At 38.9% G+C, this 15,932-nt stretch overlaps 2 protein-coding genes across 6 annotated transcripts; one reads left to right on the top strand and one right to left on the bottom strand.

Annotated features, from left to right (window-relative positions):
* Positions 1-156: 156 nt before the first annotated feature.
* On the bottom strand, positions 157-10,494 carry ncoa5 (nuclear receptor coactivator 5). Of its 4 annotated transcripts, XM_086293402.1 has the most exons (12): positions 10,031-10,488; positions 7,569-7,627; positions 6,042-6,297; positions 5,706-5,813; positions 4,934-4,997; positions 2,801-3,019; positions 2,606-2,727; positions 2,205-2,334; positions 1,814-2,016; positions 1,505-1,709; positions 1,235-1,326; positions 157-1,089 (listed from the first exon to the last, which is right to left on the bottom strand). In XM_086293402.1, the coding sequence occupies exons 3-12, from the start codon at positions 6,208-6,210 to the stop codon at positions 524-526; spliced, it is 1,878 nt and encodes a 625-aa protein (XP_086149528.1). In that variant the 5' UTR covers positions 6,211-6,297; positions 7,569-7,627; positions 10,031-10,488; the 3' UTR covers positions 157-523. The 4 variants fall into 4 exon arrangements, with proteins under 4 accessions (XP_086149528.1, XP_086149530.1, XP_086149529.1 ...); XM_086293404.1 differs by having other exon boundaries at positions 2,606-2,724; positions 6,042-7,627; positions 10,031-10,494; XM_086293403.1 differs by having other exon boundaries at positions 1,814-2,013; positions 6,042-7,627; positions 10,031-10,489.
* On the top strand, positions 9,251-15,898 carry LOC147331230 (F-actin-capping protein subunit alpha-1). Of its 2 annotated transcripts, none has more exons than XM_086293407.1 (10): positions 9,251-9,381; positions 12,358-12,421; positions 12,513-12,564; positions 12,921-12,984; positions 13,141-13,347; positions 13,435-13,514; positions 13,654-13,732; positions 13,819-13,890; positions 13,982-14,044; positions 15,007-15,898. In XM_086293407.1, exons 2-10 carry the CDS (start codon positions 12,382-12,384, stop codon positions 15,145-15,147), a joined length of 798 nt encoding a protein of 265 aa, XP_086149533.1. In that variant the 5' UTR covers positions 9,251-9,381; positions 12,358-12,381; the 3' UTR covers positions 15,148-15,898. The 2 variants fall into 2 exon arrangements, with proteins under 2 accessions (XP_086149533.1, XP_086149532.1); XM_086293406.1 differs by lacking the exon at positions 9,251-9,381 and adding an exon at positions 10,714-10,861.
* Positions 15,899-15,932: the final 34 nt, after the last annotated feature.

Raw genomic sequence — 15,932 nt, 5'->3', positions numbered from 1 at the left:
TGGTTCATGGTACATTTAAAAGAAAAAATAAAGAGGAAAAAGTAGTTTTATCTTACATTTCATATGCTTATCTCTATGGCTTCTGGCGATACCCGTTCCATTTTATAGATTTGTCAGCACAAAATGCAATAAACCAATACCATTTTATTACAGGAATTGTGTCCGAGTTTTTAATTATGTCTTGTTTTGTTCATGAAAAAACAAAACAATGTTACAAATTAAAAGACTGTAAAACTATAAGACAATAGTTGGAAAAGAACTGAGAATTCCATCTGTAAGCAAAATGTACTTCATAACGAGACTGAATAATTATTTTCTGGCAAACAGCTGCAAAAAAAAAAAAAAAAAAAAAAAAAAAGTCTTCACATTTTATGAACAATGGAGGAAAAGAGATTAAAAGGTTTTACAAAAACATCCCTACAGTCTACTGATACTAAGCAAGAAAACTCACTGCACAGGAAAGTTTATGGCATCGGAGGGGAAAAAAAATAAAATTAAAATAAATTCAGGGTTCTACAGCTTTTCAGTAGTGTCGGGGGTACATAGACACAGGTGGGGCCTGACCCATGCTGGGTGCTGGTCTTGGGGCTTGCTGCTGAGAGGCCCCACTACTCACCAGATGGTTGAGAGAGGGTCCACTCTGAATGAGTGTGTCCAGAGCTTTCTGGACACTCGGGTTGTCAAAATTGATGCCTGAAGCAGAGGTGGGGGGTCTCTGAATACTGGTGGCAACTGGCATTCGGCCTGGAGGGTTTGCGTACCCCTGAGATGCAGGTGCAGGAGGACCTGGCATTGGTGGGCGGGATGGGTTTTGGGAAGGAGACTGGCCAAGAGATCCATATGAGTGTGACTGTGAGGGTGCAGAGGGGAGGCCAGTAGTGCCTGTTAACTGCCCACTGCCACTGTTGAACAGACTGAGGATTTTAGCCTGCAGCTCCTGCTGGTGACTGGGATTAGCCGAGGTGCTTGAACCCGCTGACAGACTGAGATGACCCGACTGTGGGGGTGTGTGAGTAGATGGAGGGAGTGCTGCAGCTGAAGAGGGAACTTCATGATGTACTGCTGGAGGAGGCCCAACATGGACTGGAGCTGTATGGAGACATATCAGTTATTTGCTTCTCTATAGAAATCATTGTATTCAACAGAAACGTCAATAACCATTTCCAGTCCACCAGTTCCTCTCATTTTTATGTGCATGTAAATGAAAAAAATTAAACCAAGGAGGTGGCATTACCTGCAAGGGGATCTGCTGTGCTTCGTACCAGCCGAGCTCTTTTGTCCTTCAGGTATGCAATCAGACTGTCCAACTCGTCTGGAGTCACAAATCTACCCAACAAAACAAGATTATTCTTTCAATACAGAGAAACTAAATATCATGTAGATTACTACAACACACCATCACTAACTGATGAAATGTTGCATTCCCCAAAGCCATGTTATTTCATTGTAAAGTCTCCATGTTTCAGGATACTTGTATAAAAGCATAAAGATTTAAACCAGCTACCTATTTTCAGCCAATAGTGTGATGTTCGTAAGTAAGGAGACGGGGTGGCTCTCTCGGTCAGGCTCTCTGAGTAACACATCATCTGCCATCTTCGCAGCCTTTCTGGCTATCTCCTCACGTTCTTTTTCACGGTTTTCGATTTTGTAGGTGTCATAGTTGTGGGCAACCAGCATCATGGCGTCCTGCATGGGCATGTTTCGATGCTCTGTAAGAATAAATGCAAGAAATGAAACCAAACAAAATAAGATTCTGACACTTCTGAATTACCTGAAATGTTCCAAAAAACACGTTAATGTCATCCTGAATTACCTTGAGGTGTGCCAAACAGGATATTGACAGTGCAGGAGCGATGCACCTGATGTTGTTGGGTTATGATGATGGCAAAAGGAGTACGAGCTCGGCCTACATCCTCCAGTGCTTGAGTTAGAGACACTTCTGTGTTGAGGAAGATCAAATCCACCACCATTCCCAAGTCACGGACCTTCCGCCCAACCGTCTCAGCATACTCCCTACAGTTGGTTTTAAAGCACAAGTACAGAAACACACACACACACACACACACACACACACACACACACACACACACACACACACACACGAGCAGTATGAAATGAAAACATTCCATGTACTTTGAATATTTAGAGATGTTTCTGGTCCAGTATCAGTTTTTCTTCCTATAAACAACAGACTGTGGACATACTTTTGGGCTTTGTTGACAACAATTACAGAGCAGTCGACAGGACGGTCAGCGTCATGACGCCGCTGGAGTTCTTCATAGTACTGCCGATACAGTTCATTACGCCGGCGTTCTTCTGGTCGTAGACGCTCCTCTACAGGTAATGAGAGGTGGGAGTGATTTCAAAATAATGTCCGTTTAAATTTGTATCCATTTGAATTTAATTATGCAGAAATCCTGGTACTTTATATTCTTAGTGCTTTCAATTGTAAACCCAATATTACCAAAAAAAAAAAGTCAAGATATTAGAGGAAAATCATGAGAATTAAACCCAAACATGAGAAGAAAAAAAAAAATCTATTAAAATTCAGAGTATTCAAACCAACCAGTCCTAAACTATACCCTGTACACTGAAGACAACATACCTTCTGGCTCACGACGTCCATTCCAGGGATCTCCATAAGGATCCCTGTAGGTCTCGTCTTTCCTCCTGAAATAATCTTCTGCACCACTGCCACTACGGTAGTATCTGTCATACTCGCTTCTGCTGTATGGGAAAAATTTCAGGTTCAAACAAAAAGCTTAACCATTAAAGACTCAGTGGATGGTTTGTCAGTCACCTGTAAGCAGAATCCCGTGGGTCACCTCTGATGTCCTTGTCTCTGCTCTCTGAGCTACGGTACCGGTAATCAGGGTCACGAGAGTGGCCACCTGGTCGAGGCTCCCGGGAGTCCCTCCCATCACGGCTGTCCCGAGGCTCACGTCCGTCACGCCCATAAACAGGTGAGCGAGACCGAGGTCGGGGCTCTTTGCTGTCCCCGTAGGTGCTGTAAGGGGCCCTGAGAAAAATGTTATCCATTAGTGCAGGTTAAGAGTTGAAGCTGCCTTTGAAATATTAGAAAACAGGAATGCCTGTCCTTAGCGGATGAGGACAGGTCAATGGGCTGGTAGTGTAAAACTTGTAACGGCGCAAATAAACAAAGTTTTTTTTCCCCCCCCCCCCTTTGTTTTCCTTCTTCTTCAGACCACTTGTGTGAATTCAAACCGGTAGGTGATTCCGATAATTCTTAGCAGCAAGTTTTCAAAAATGTTCTGTGATCTACAAACACACAACTACCAACCGAACATTTAATGTTTGACCACAAATCCAGCTCTGAATAAAACAAACTTTTTGAAGGTGGTTTTATTTTGCACATACAGCGCAATAGGCTCACAGGCTGTTCATTCTTCCAGAAGTTGAACTTCCATACTATAAATGAGGTTGCAAGAATGCCAGAGACCAAGTAAAGACGTTTCAAGTAAAATCATATAATATTCTGAAATAGCATGACATACCAGTTTTGAGTCAGATTAAAGTATTTTCCTAACCGCTTGTGATTTGACAGTTTCTCTCGTTAAAAAAATAAATAAATTTATACATCAAATAAATAGTATGGTTAACCAAACATTTGCTTATTACCATGTAAAACGTAACTTTCATTAAAGGCTCAACTCCGAAGCGGTTCACAAACAAAATAAGACAAAACTACCAAAACACGAAGCGCGTTTAGCGATTATTTGTATCGCCACACAATGATACACTGCCTACTTTTCTATTCCCTAACATTTAAATTTTCCCTGGTCCACAAAAAATAAAATAAATAACGCAGTGTTACACTTACTCTATTTACACTGAAGTAATATAAAATTCCAGCAGCTAAGTGTTGTACAGAATTTATTTATTAAAAAAAAAAAAAAAAAAAAAAAAAACCTGCATATTCTGTCCAAGGTACAGTGAAACACTTTACTTACAATATGACGAGATAGAAAGATGAGAAGAGTTTCCCTTAAGTGGATCAGATGAAATGCAAGACTTACAGCAAGTCAACATGGAGGAAGTCTAAAAGATAAACTTTCACACTGACCTTTAGTTACTTATCTTAACAATTCACAATAGGCAACTAAATCTAAATATGCAGAAACCCAGTGGAGCTGGACCATAACCTGCTGCCTCTGAAATAAGTTTCTCTGATGTGTAGGATGCTCTGTAGCATGTACTCAGTCATAAACTGTATGGTGATCACTGAGCTGGTTAAAGGAATACATAACAAAGCTTAAACTAAAAATACAAGACCATACTGGCAATTATGGGGTCTTTTTTGTATTATTATTATTATTTATTTTATTTTATTTTTTTAAATATAAATACAAAAGGTACTCTATGGAGTTTGGACCACTAACAACCTGCAGCTGTGGTTTTGAGGACAGGTCAACATGGTTTGTATTTTGTGCAGACATCAGCTGATGCAACGGTTTTATGTTATACACTGCTACTATTCAACTTTAGATCAGATACATACGCCTAATTAAAAATGTAAAATATTAATGATAAAAATATTGTTGTGAGGCATAGACCTTCCTACAGGATATGAAACATGAGAAAGTGACACACGATAGTCCTATCGTCACGCAAAGAACACCAGTGCTGAAAAAGAGCCACGACGTGAAGAATGTTTGAGACAAAGACACTTAAATTACATCCATATGTCTCTATTCTTTATTTCAACACATCAGTAAACTTTTAACTTTGGTTGAAATACTGAATCCGGCATAAACAAATCCGTCTAATGGTGCAGTAGCATCCATAAAGCGAACTTCTTCACTGGTGGAAATTACAGGTGAGGATATAGTTAAATACCTTTTTTTTTTTTTTTTTTAAAAAACCAACAACTGTGGCGATGGTAGTTCTTCACACTCATTTCGCGTTACTTTACCTTCGTGGAGGGCTCTGCTGGGATTGAGGTTTAGCTTGCCGTCGCTCCACTGCCATATTTACATCTGAAAATAAATCAATCCAAACGTTGAACACAACAGTGACATGGAGATCTGCTAATGATGTTCACGCAAAAAATGGAAGTGGCTGCGTCACCGTCCAAATGAAACAGAGTGCCAGGATCCAAATTTTAAAATCCAAAAAGGACGGAAGTTCAAAATGCAGAAGATTCTGTCGCCCAATCTGTCAAATTGAGTTTGAGATGAACCCAAAATGATGGACGTCTTTTCTCCGGGTCAAAATTTGCAAGAAACTAGCAGAGCTTGAATGTATTAGATTTTCAAGTTCAAATTTGGGCTTCAGAAACTCCCCAAACCAAAAAGGTGACACATCTGAATCCGCGTTGAAATATCGTACACAACAGCATTGCCAGAATTTAAAAATGCATGTTTGCCTTTATTGTTGATTTGCAAGTTCAAAAAGGAAAAGGAGGAGAGAGAGAAAGGGAAAAAAAAAAAAAAAAAAGCACCGTGCGTTCGTGGTTGATCAGACTCTAAACGTAGGGGTAATTTAAAAGAAATAAATAAAAAATAAATACATTTTATTCCTAAATTCAGACAAATAATTATGCCATTCAATTTTTTTTTTTTTTTTTTTTTTTTATTATTATTAGCACATAACCTGACCTTATTCTTTCATTAGCTTGTTTTTTTTGGAACACAAATAATAACTCCTTCAGCCATACAATCACATCACTTGCAGTTAAGGCTTACCTATTTTATAACCTTTATATATTCGACCTTTTTGGGCCGCCTTTGCAGCTTCGGCTTCCTCAACGCGTTCAAATTGTACAAATCCGAACCCACGAAACATGGATACGCCTGGAAGAGGAATATTTTAAGTGCACAACCTTAGGACAATTCTGAAGAGCCATTTTTGATCAAAATACCCATTTAATCCCTTTTAAATATATAAATTAGAACATTCTTGTATTTCATGCGAACTTGTCTGTAATTTTAACTAGTCAAAAATATTTCACGACTTTTAGGGACAACCTCCCTAATGCATACTGTCGTCATGTCATTAAAACTTGCATTGTGTTTACTGACCGACTACCTTCCCGTATGGGCTGAACAGGTCTTCCAAATCCTTCTTTTCCATGTCGGAGGTCGGCAAATTCCCAACAAAAATCCTCCTCTCCAAATCTCTAGGATCATTACTGCTGCAAGAGCGCGAATAGCGCCCTGGTGATAGGCTGCGACTCCTTCGGCGAGACATGATTAGATCCCAAGTTCACCGGTTTGTATCTTCGTGCGTCTCAAATGCTTGAACAGGTTTGGTTTGTTCACTTAAGAGATCAAATTCCTTGGAAGGATAAAAGGTCAGACAGAGCATCAAAAAGAGTTCAATCTTCAAATCGAAATTAAACTGGAAATGTACCGATAAATCATAAACCACTCCAAAATATTTACATATATTTATAATTTTCTAATTTAATTAACCTGTTGTGCAACAGGTTAATACACAAAAGGAAAAAAAGTTGCACTGCAAGTGATATTTTTTTTCCTTTTTAATAAATGTTGATTTATGGTAGCTTGTGCTGAAATGAAAATATTCTCATCTCCCCATAAAATGGATTTTGGATAAAATTTTGTTTGAAATAATCGTTTATTGGATATATGCGCTTAATGAAGAAGAAAACTAGAACGTGTAAAAACAAATACATTAAATCTGTTTAAATGGCACAAGTTATGCCAGAATTTGACTGAGACGTGCATAATGAATTAAGGTTTCTTCTTGTAAAATGTGCAATGCCCCTTTTCATCTTCACTGTGTGCAGACTTTATTATTAGTGCAAAATAGATGAGTTTTCCACAAAGAAATGGCAGCAGAAGAAAATGAGACCACACTAATCAGTGATGAAAATTCCACAAATAATGTAGGAGAAAATAAGCCGCAATTCCCACGGTGGTGTAAAGAGAAAAACTTAAAATGACTGACTATACCACTGATTGTTTCCCCTCTTTAAATTTATTTTATTTTTTTAATTTAATAAGTAATGTTCAATAACACACTTCTTTTGATCCAAAATGCAAAGTTCTCGACACCGTACCCCAGCGAAATCCAAAACGGTCCTTGGTGGTTGTATAGCGAGAGAGAGAGAAATGACAGACACCGGTGTCTGAAGTTCAGGATTCAGAGTGAGATATACTCTAGTTATAGTTGACGAGTGAAATATTTTAGAAGAAGGTTCATGGTGCAAATTTAAAGTCACACCATCCGAGAAAAATAAGCCCCATTGGGTCTCACAACAGTCCTTTGTGAAATAAATGCAGTCCTCTTCTCTTGAAATAACGCCGTCTTGAAGAAAATCAGATTAGCTGAAATGAAATCACGTTCCTGCGGTCACTCTGAAAATGCCAAAACCTAAAACGGCGCAATTTTCTTAAAAGTCCTTAGGAGAAATGTGCGTTTTATGTGCCTTAGATAACGCAATATAAAATTATTTAAGGACAATAGAACCGCAAGAGGTTTTTCGGTCTCAAGATACATACAGCAGAAAGACCAGAGAGTTTCATTGCATTTATGCTTGAAGGAATTTACATAAACCTTTCAGGAAGCAGCTCCTTACATACCTTAACTTGAACCTGGATGGCCTGGATTCAGCATCCACTGAATTTAGGAACTAGTGTGTCTGGAAAAAAAAAAAAAAAAAAAAAAAAAGATAAACACCACAATAAGCTTATGAAAGTAATCAACTGAAATGCTCTAAAATATAGTCTCAAACTGCCTTTCAGAAAATTATTGAATAAATTGATTCACAATAACAACTCTCCACACCAGCCTCAATTTCCCATGGCAGAAATTCAAGTTGCTGGAAACATTCCTCCTAGATTTTGGTTCACATTGACATGATAACATCACTGTGTTGCTGTAGATTTGTCAGCTGCAGATCCTCAATGCAAACCTCATCATTCACCACATTCCAAAGGTGCACTATTGGACTGAGATCTGGTAATTGTGGAGGCCAAGAGCACAGTGTCAACAACAACATTGTCATGTTCAAGAAACTAGTTTTGAGATGTTCTCAGGTAGGTCTGGGTGGCTAAACAATGTTCAGATGATATCAAAGAACGTGCCAAGAAAATATCCTGCCAAAAATGTCACACCAGCCTGAACCACTGATACATGTCAGGCCATTTTCATACTTTTATATGTTAGTTACAGCAAATTCAGAACACCAGACTAATCAAACCAGGCAATGTTTTACTAATCTATTTCTTGACCAATATTAGTGACCCTGTGTAAACTGTAGTCTCAGTTTCCCATTCTTAGCTGACGGGCATGGCACTTGGTGTGGTCTTCTGTTGCTGTAGCCCATCTGCACCAAGGTTTGAGATTTTATGTAGAGCAGGGCGATATGACCAAAAATATCTATCACGATATAAATTTTAAAATTTGCGATAACGATATAACTGACGATATAATTGACACTAGACAAAATACTTTACAACTCCACAACTTTAGTGCAAAAAAACCCATTAATGTATTTTCACTTAAACAAGCAGCTGTTTTTTTATGTGCATTGAAGTTATATAAAAAATTTACAGTGCAAATTCCTTGCTGACATTTTAACCAAAAGGTATTTCCAGTGGAAATTGGCCGACATATCCTCAGCATAACCATGTATAATATCCACAAAACTTAAAAAGAGGTTACACACACACACACAATATGGTAATATTATGTTGAAGCACAGTACATATCATACATATCACTCCGCGAAGCTCCTGCCTAATATAGCCGTAATGCTCCGGCAATCCATCAAGCGGTGCGGGTTCGTAGCTTAGCAAAGTCGTACTAAAACATTTGACAGATTTTCGAGCGCCGTGTACATAAAATCGTTTCGAGGTCAGTAAACACAACCAGAATTCATGCATAAGGCACACGGGATTATAAGGGGCACTGTCGATTTTCAGAAAAAAAAAAAATATCAAAGGATTGATTTTAAGTGTGCCGTATTTTCCAAACAACACGGTAATAACGACGGCCCGCTAGCATGCTCTACCAAAAATAGTGCTTTGTTGTGTATCTGACGGACGAAAGCCAAACCAGTTCCACACCACTGAAGTTGCAGCATTTTTACAAACCAATTCTGGTTCATCCGTTTCATTTAACGATCCCGCTCTTCTCATTCTGCGTCGCCGCCATGTGCGTATGTAAACCTAGGCACTGCGCATGCGCGTTTTACCCATATTCTATCGCGATATTTCATTTTCCTATCGTTGCCCAAAATTACACCGGTATTACCGTGAACGGTATGATATAGCCCAGCCCTAATAAGATGCGCTTTTGCTTACGTTGGTTGTAAAAAATAGTTACTTCACTTAATATTGCCTTCAATTCAAACCGGTTTGGCCACTGTCCTATGATTACCAACAAGTCATTGTAAGTATTAAAAATAAGCTGCTTCTAGGAACAAACACATAATTTTTAAGAAACCTCAAAAAAGTCAATTAGCTGTAAGTACTTCACGTGCCTTGATTTAACGGGAAAAAATAAGTAAACAAAATTTGAAGCATGTTTGTAAATGAGACATTATAATCTCAATTGGATCATCTGTATAAATGAAGGTTAAACAAAATAACTGAATGACCAGCAAAGCAAAGTAGAACATTCAAATGCCAGTCAAGTGTATCACCTCTCACCAAACGCCTTTTTAGCAATACAAATTCGACCGCGGCTCGTAATGTTACTTTCGATTGGGACTCTTCGCCAAAGCTTTCCGGTATCCGATTTACACGATACAACACTAGCTATGTAATCCAAAAATAGACTCGTTACACTGCTCATAAAACTAAGTCGGTTAACATTAAAAGCAATGCTCTCATACACCGCCATTCCGAGAGACGTTATTGGTTACGGAGTAGCTACATGGAGCTAGGTTAATGTCGGCGGTTAGCTTCTTAACGCTACCTTAACCAGGGACGTTAAAACCAAACAGATAGGTTCACAGTTACGCCTGCAAATGCTTTACGATCCACGGTTCGCTGCAAGCAATGCTATAGCAAGAACGACAGGGCGACAATGTACTTACCTTCAAAGTCTATTTCGTGTCAATTTTCAGCCACCCAGCGTCAAGATCAACCACTATCCGCTCACAATGCTGCCCTTCTTCTTCACTTAATTTACGGCAACTGGCCCCTGATATCTTCTTCTACCCCTTGTGTGGATGTAACTACCATTTCATTTAGCCTATATATCGCCACCTATTGACTAAAAATAAAATACGTGCAGTATGCCCTTCGAATCAATAAAACGAATCAGACCTTTAGAGCCATTAAAAACAATTACCAGAAAAATATACGTTTTTTTAAACGGAGTATTTTTTTTAACCCTCTAACAAATGATATAAAGGGAATTAAATAATAATTTGCATATATGCGTTGTAATTTGTATTGTATTGTATTTTCTAAACCGGTCTCTCTTTTTTTGCAATGTTTTGCTTAATTAATAAAAATAATTAGTTCACGCTATTTTGACTCAGTATAGCTTAGCGGCTTCAGATGACTGGAAGGTAGCAAGGTTGCCAGGTTGAGATGTTGTCCTCTCGGTTTGTACGTAAAAATAACGAAAGCATTATAATCCCTGAATTTCGGCATTTTATAATATGTAATGTACTTCATGTTAATTTCCAAAATGTATGAGGATATGCTAAGATTATAATTATCGTCTAAATCTACACATTCGTGCTCACGGCAGCGTGAACGTTGTTGTTTTACCGGCTTGCGCAGACGGTTTCCTGGACTGGGCGGTCGTTGTGTTGGGAGGAGTCAGTCCCACATACCTGGCAACATCCACCGTCGCTTTGTTAACGCTTCATTGAGCCAAGATGGCAGATTTCGAAGAGCTCAGCGATGAAGAGAAGGTATTGCTATATTAATAATCCTCACAATAACAACGGTTTAGCTCTAACCTTTGTCGTGAACAATTGCAGACCTCGGAGGGATCTTTAAAGTCGCGTATGAATTTACCAATAGGGCTATGGTAGGTGTTTGTTGGGTGCTAGCTAAACCTAGGCAGGGCTGTATTTGACAGCTCGGAGCTGAAGCTGTTACGTTCTTATACATAGAGTAACTTAACTAAATTACTCGTTTTAAATAGAAGCCATATTCAGCGTACGGCTAACGTCGATTGCTGATTTTGCTCTTAACTTTGCAGTGGTTGACAACTGTTAAATCGAAGGAAGTCCAGCTACTTCCTGCATTTACACCAAGGATCATGACAGAGCATCGATAGCAAAACACCACCCACACCCTATTCACTTTCACGTTTAGCTTCCTCAACCGGTTTTGATATCGTAGGACGTTAAAGTTTGTGGGTATTTTATGCACTAAAGACCTGGTTTAGAAACGCATAAGGAGGGTAGGTCTTCTGCCTCCCTGCAGTGTTACTGAGCCTTGCAGTGACTGGTGTTGCTGTCTGTATCATGCTGCAACATGTTGTAAAATAGCGCATTGCATTCCTGAAGCTGGTATCTGGCCAGGAACTTAACTATTTAAGTATTGTTTCAGTGAATCTTTCAAAATAAGATTAATAGGTTGGTGTGATATCTACACTAAAATAATACATTTGAACTTGTCTGAAGAGTCTGCGTAAATAGTGTGTTCATTTGCGTTTGAATTACACGATGGAGAAGCTGAGTCTGAGCCTGAGAGTGTGCTGTATGCTCTGAATGCCACAATGCCTGCACCACTCTTAAACTGGGTTATTCATTGTAATGTCCCTCTGCCCTTTCAGCAGGACAGCCCAATTGTAGGTCAGTGCCAGCTGCAGCCTGAAGGCTTTAATAATCCTGTCTGCCTGACAGATAGCATCACTGGCAAAATCATACTACAATGTGATAGTGACGTCATAGGTTTAGTAAAGGGATACAGTGAAGGTGGCAAATTTGTGATTTTAAAAAAGGGAACTTGTAACCTCTATAGAGAACAACTTAACTTCAGATTTTACAATGAGCTGCCTGGTATAAATGTACAACTTGTGGTCCTCATTGAGTATTACTTTATGAGAGCATAGTATCTGCCTCAGTCACTTCGTTCTAGGGCTTTGACACCACATGCTTGCACATACATACTGGGTGACTGCTAAGAAAAGCCCTTGGGTGACATGTACTGCCATCTAAGGAGTGGCAGAAATAGAGCTAACCAGCCTCTGGCCAAGAAAGTTTGCCCAGTACTCTCTGCTTCACTCTAGTGGTTATTTTGCAGGTTTTAATCTGTTCATATAAATCACCTACTATATCTGTATCTTTATAAAAATGGATACTGTAGCAAGACTAAATAACACCAAAGTTTCTTAGAGATCAAGTGCAGATTCCCATTGATGATGTGGTACTCATCAACACATCTTATTTATTTCCAGGTCCGTATCGCAGCTAATTTTGTGATGCATGCTCCTCCAGGAGAGTTCAATGAAGTTTTCAACGGTAAACCCCGGTTACACCTTGTGTACTAACTGCAATCCATGTGCAAAGAAAAATGTGTTTATGGTTATCTTCCACTACTTGTTGTTCTCAGATGTGCGACTCCTGCTCAACAATGATAATCTCCTCAGAGAGGGTGCAGCTCAGTAAGTTTCCTTCTTTAGCTTCTTTCTTTTCTTTTCCTTTTCTTTTTTCTTTTTTTAAAGGGAACCAATTATTACTCTACTCTCCTCCATTATTTGGAACATGGTCAATGTTCCAAATAATGAGATGACATGCTTATGCAGTCCAAAGCTTAATCAGGCTTCGGACTGTAGTAACTGCTGCATTTCAGACGTTGTTTGCTACACGTGGTTCTCCATGATGTCATTAAGATCTGCTATTCTTTACATTGTCAAAAAGGGCCAAGTATCAGATCACGTAGCACTACTCTAGAGTCTAAGAATAACAACAATGTTATAGATATGGATGCAGCTTATGGTTATATTGTCTTTTGTTATAGTGCCTTTGCCCAGTACAACATGGATCAGTTCACCCGTGCCAAAATTGATGGATATGAAGATCCGGCAAGTTTTGGCCTTTTCTTCTTTTTTTTTCTTTTCTTTTTTTTCTAAGCATTCAAATAAGTTACTATTATTATTGAATCTACAATTTAATTTATCGTAGGATGCTTGAATGAATTCCCATGGTAACAGCAGGTTTCTCTGTCTGGTCCCCTGCAGGTTCTGATAACAGAGCATGGAGACCTGGGTAATGGCCGTTTCTTTGACCCCCACAACAAGATCTCCTTCAAGTTTGACCACCTGAGGAAGGAGGCCAGCGATCCTCAGCCCCATCAGGGCGAGGCAGCCCTCAGCTCATGGAGAGATGCTTGTGACTCTGCTATTAGAGCATATGTCAAGGAGCACTACCCCAGTGGAGTCTCCACCGTAAGATCGCTCCCTCTCTCATTGCACTATGGCTGTCATGTTGAGTTTAAGCATAATAAGTCACCCACTCCTGGTTATTTGTTTCAGGTTTATGGGAAAACAATTGATGGCCAGAAGACCATTATCGCTTGTATCGAGGGCCATCAATATGAGCCTAAAAACTTCTGGTAAGTTGAGAAAGGATAATGATCTCTTTCTAAATGTCCTTATCAGATTTTCCCAAAGAATTATGTTGATGTAGTGTATTCGTAATGATGCATTTAGGATCGTCTTTCAAGCATAGCCTTCTGCGTTTTCCTTGCCCAGGAACGGTCGCTGCCGATCTGAGTGGAAGTTCAGTGTCTCACAGCCTACAGCACAGGTTGCCGGAGTCTTGAAAATACAGGTATGTTAAGTTTTTATTTGCCGGAATTTAAGAATATTCTTGATATTAGTTTTGTCTCAATGTTGTATTTCCTCTCCTTACCACAGGTACATTATTATGAGGATGGAAATGTACAGCTGGTCAGCCATAAAGATGTACAGAAATCACTGACTGTGTCTGTAAGTGTTGCTCTATGTCTGTGGGCTAAAGTTTAAGAACATGTTGATTTTATTTGGATCTGTTTAACTCATGTACGTTTATTTTTGGCAGAACGAGAGCCAGACTGCAAAGGAGTTAGTAAAAATTATTGAAGATGCAGAAAATGAGTACCAGGTATGTGGGAATTGCCTAAATTTGAGAGAAAAATAATAATAAAGCCACAGAAGAGCTGTGGCAAGTTGTATAAAATGTACTTCCTACTGGCTAAGATCCTCAACAAGCTGTGCACATATGTACAAAGAACAATAGGTGATCTTTAAAAGGGGAAGACTGATTGCAACACACTTTTTTTTTTTTTTATTTCCTAGTTGGTAAGTGAAGCTACTAATGGCATTATTTTTGTAAGCACTCTTGGCTGACAAATGACCATTGCAAGATTTTTATATATTTACACCATAGTGTTATAAAATAAGTGACAAAAGGTGTCCCGTTAAATAGTTGGAAATCAGAATCATTAATTAAATAATTACAGCTATTTTCAGGTGTTGAGTGAACATTGTAAAATAAAATAAAATAAAACGCATGTTTATTATTAACTGGAACTGACAGCTATTTCCAAGGACTGTATCAGGATATATACATAACGTCACTGTTTAGGCAACTGTTTCCCATCTTTTAAAAAAAAAGCTTCAAAGGGCACCAGCAGCGCAAACAAACTGTAATTAGTGGAGGTGACGTCTAGCAGACAGCAACGGGCTGTAGCTGTCTCTGTCAGCACGCCTGTTAGCCAAAACATTCAAGCTCTGTAACTTTAAACGTTAACTGTGTTTAATTTATTGACTGAGATATAGAAAGAAGTTCACTTTTCTAACTATAAACATGCTTTTCAATTCAGGTTTATACATATGTATATCACAACAACAGTCACCTCAAGGTGATTTATACTGCAAGGCAAAACTCACCATCGGGTAATCCCCTAGGAGCAAAGCGCTTTGCAACAGTGGCAAGGAAAAACTCCTTTTTCACAGGAGGATACCTCTGGCAGAGCCAGGCAGGCAGCCATCTGCCGTGATTATAGGGAGACAGGGCAGAACACACATGCACACTTTTTAATGCTGCTAATTTTAACATTTCAGGTGGCCATCAGTGAGAACTATCAGACCATGTCAGACACCACATTCAAAGCCTTACGTCGCCAACTCCCAGTCACCCGGACCAAGATTGACTGGAACAAGATCCTGAGCTACAAGATTGGCAAGGAGATGCAGAATGCTTAGAGGAGAGGGTCTGCTGGGGTTACAACAAACTGATTGGGAAACTGGTAGCTGCGCAAACATGTGTGATGCAACCTAATGTACTGTATGTCCTTCCAGAGAATTACAGTTTTTGTTCAGCACTAAGAGGGAATGCCTTTATTTTAAAATGACATTGAGTGGTCTAACTGTTGCTCATTTGTAAACTTTTTTTAAACTAATAATGCCTTTAGTGACACTGTGAAAGTTTGGCTGGTGTCTGTCATTCAAATTCTCACAAATACGATGTACACAGAGTGGCTCTGGTCCCTCAGTGTTTCAAACAGACACATGGCCTCCATAAAGCTCCTTGATTTTCATGTAGCAACTTACACTTTCTATATAGCTAGAGTCCTCTAAGAGCTTCCTTACCTCTATAGTTTTCTTTTTCTTTTTTTAAACAGAGGGAAACTATTATATGCAGTTTGAAATGTTACCCAACTGGAGAATATAGCATTCCTTTGGTTGTAGCCAGCAGGAATACTAAAGTACATCTTTTCTTGTCCCATTCCTAGACACGGTCTTTTACCTGTCAAAGTTTAGTTCTTCTATTTCTCTCAGGTACTGAGAGATGACTTGAGTGATATTACTTTCCCCTGGCATGATAAAGTATTGGTGTCCTCTTGCCAGCTGTTTGCCTTTAGCTCCTGCTATATTTTTTTATACAAACTGTAAGTACATTTATTATTCATGAAATAAAAAAATTGCACAAAACATTTTAAGCACTTGTCATATATTTGTTTTGGTTTTTTTTTTTTTTTTTTTTTAAT

Source organism: Aulonocara sp. 'chitande type north' Nkhata Bay, linkage group LG5, assembly GCF_057382095.1.
Source record: "Aulonocara sp. 'chitande type north' Nkhata Bay isolate Kocher_YH1m ecotype deep benthic linkage group LG5, A_spYH_male_GT1.1, whole genome shotgun sequence".
In the NCBI taxonomy this organism is placed as follows: Eukaryota; Metazoa; Chordata; class Actinopteri; order Cichliformes; family Cichlidae; genus Aulonocara; species Aulonocara sp. 'chitande type north' Nkhata Bay.
Note: the sequence above shows the minus strand (reverse complement) of the source record. Positions and strands in the feature narration are given on the sequence as shown.

Excerpts from the sequence above, each read along its gene's own strand:
- ncoa5 (XM_086293402.1), bottom strand. The coding sequence starts at position 6,210 with ATGTCTCGCCGAAGGAGTCGCAGCCTATCACCAGGGCGCTATTCGCGC. Across the intron at positions 5,814-6,041 it reads CCCATACGGGAAGGTAGTCG|GCGTATCCATGTTTCGTGGG; the intron begins GTCAGTAAACAC and ends TTCCTCTTCCAG. Across the intron at positions 3,020-4,933 it reads CAGCAGAGCCCTCCACGAAG|GGCCCCTTACAGCACCTACG; the intron begins GTAAAGTAACGC and ends CATTTTTCTCAG.
- LOC147331230 (XM_086293406.1), top strand. The coding sequence starts at position 10,826 with ATGGCAGATTTCGAAGAGCTCAGCGATGAAGAGAAG. Across the intron at positions 12,422-12,512 it reads GTTCAATGAAGTTTTCAACG|ATGTGCGACTCCTGCTCAAC; the intron begins GTAAACCCCGGT and ends TGTTGTTCTCAG. Across the intron at positions 14,045-15,006 it reads ATGCAGAAAATGAGTACCAG|GTGGCCATCAGTGAGAACTA; the intron begins GTATGTGGGAAT and ends TTAACATTTCAG.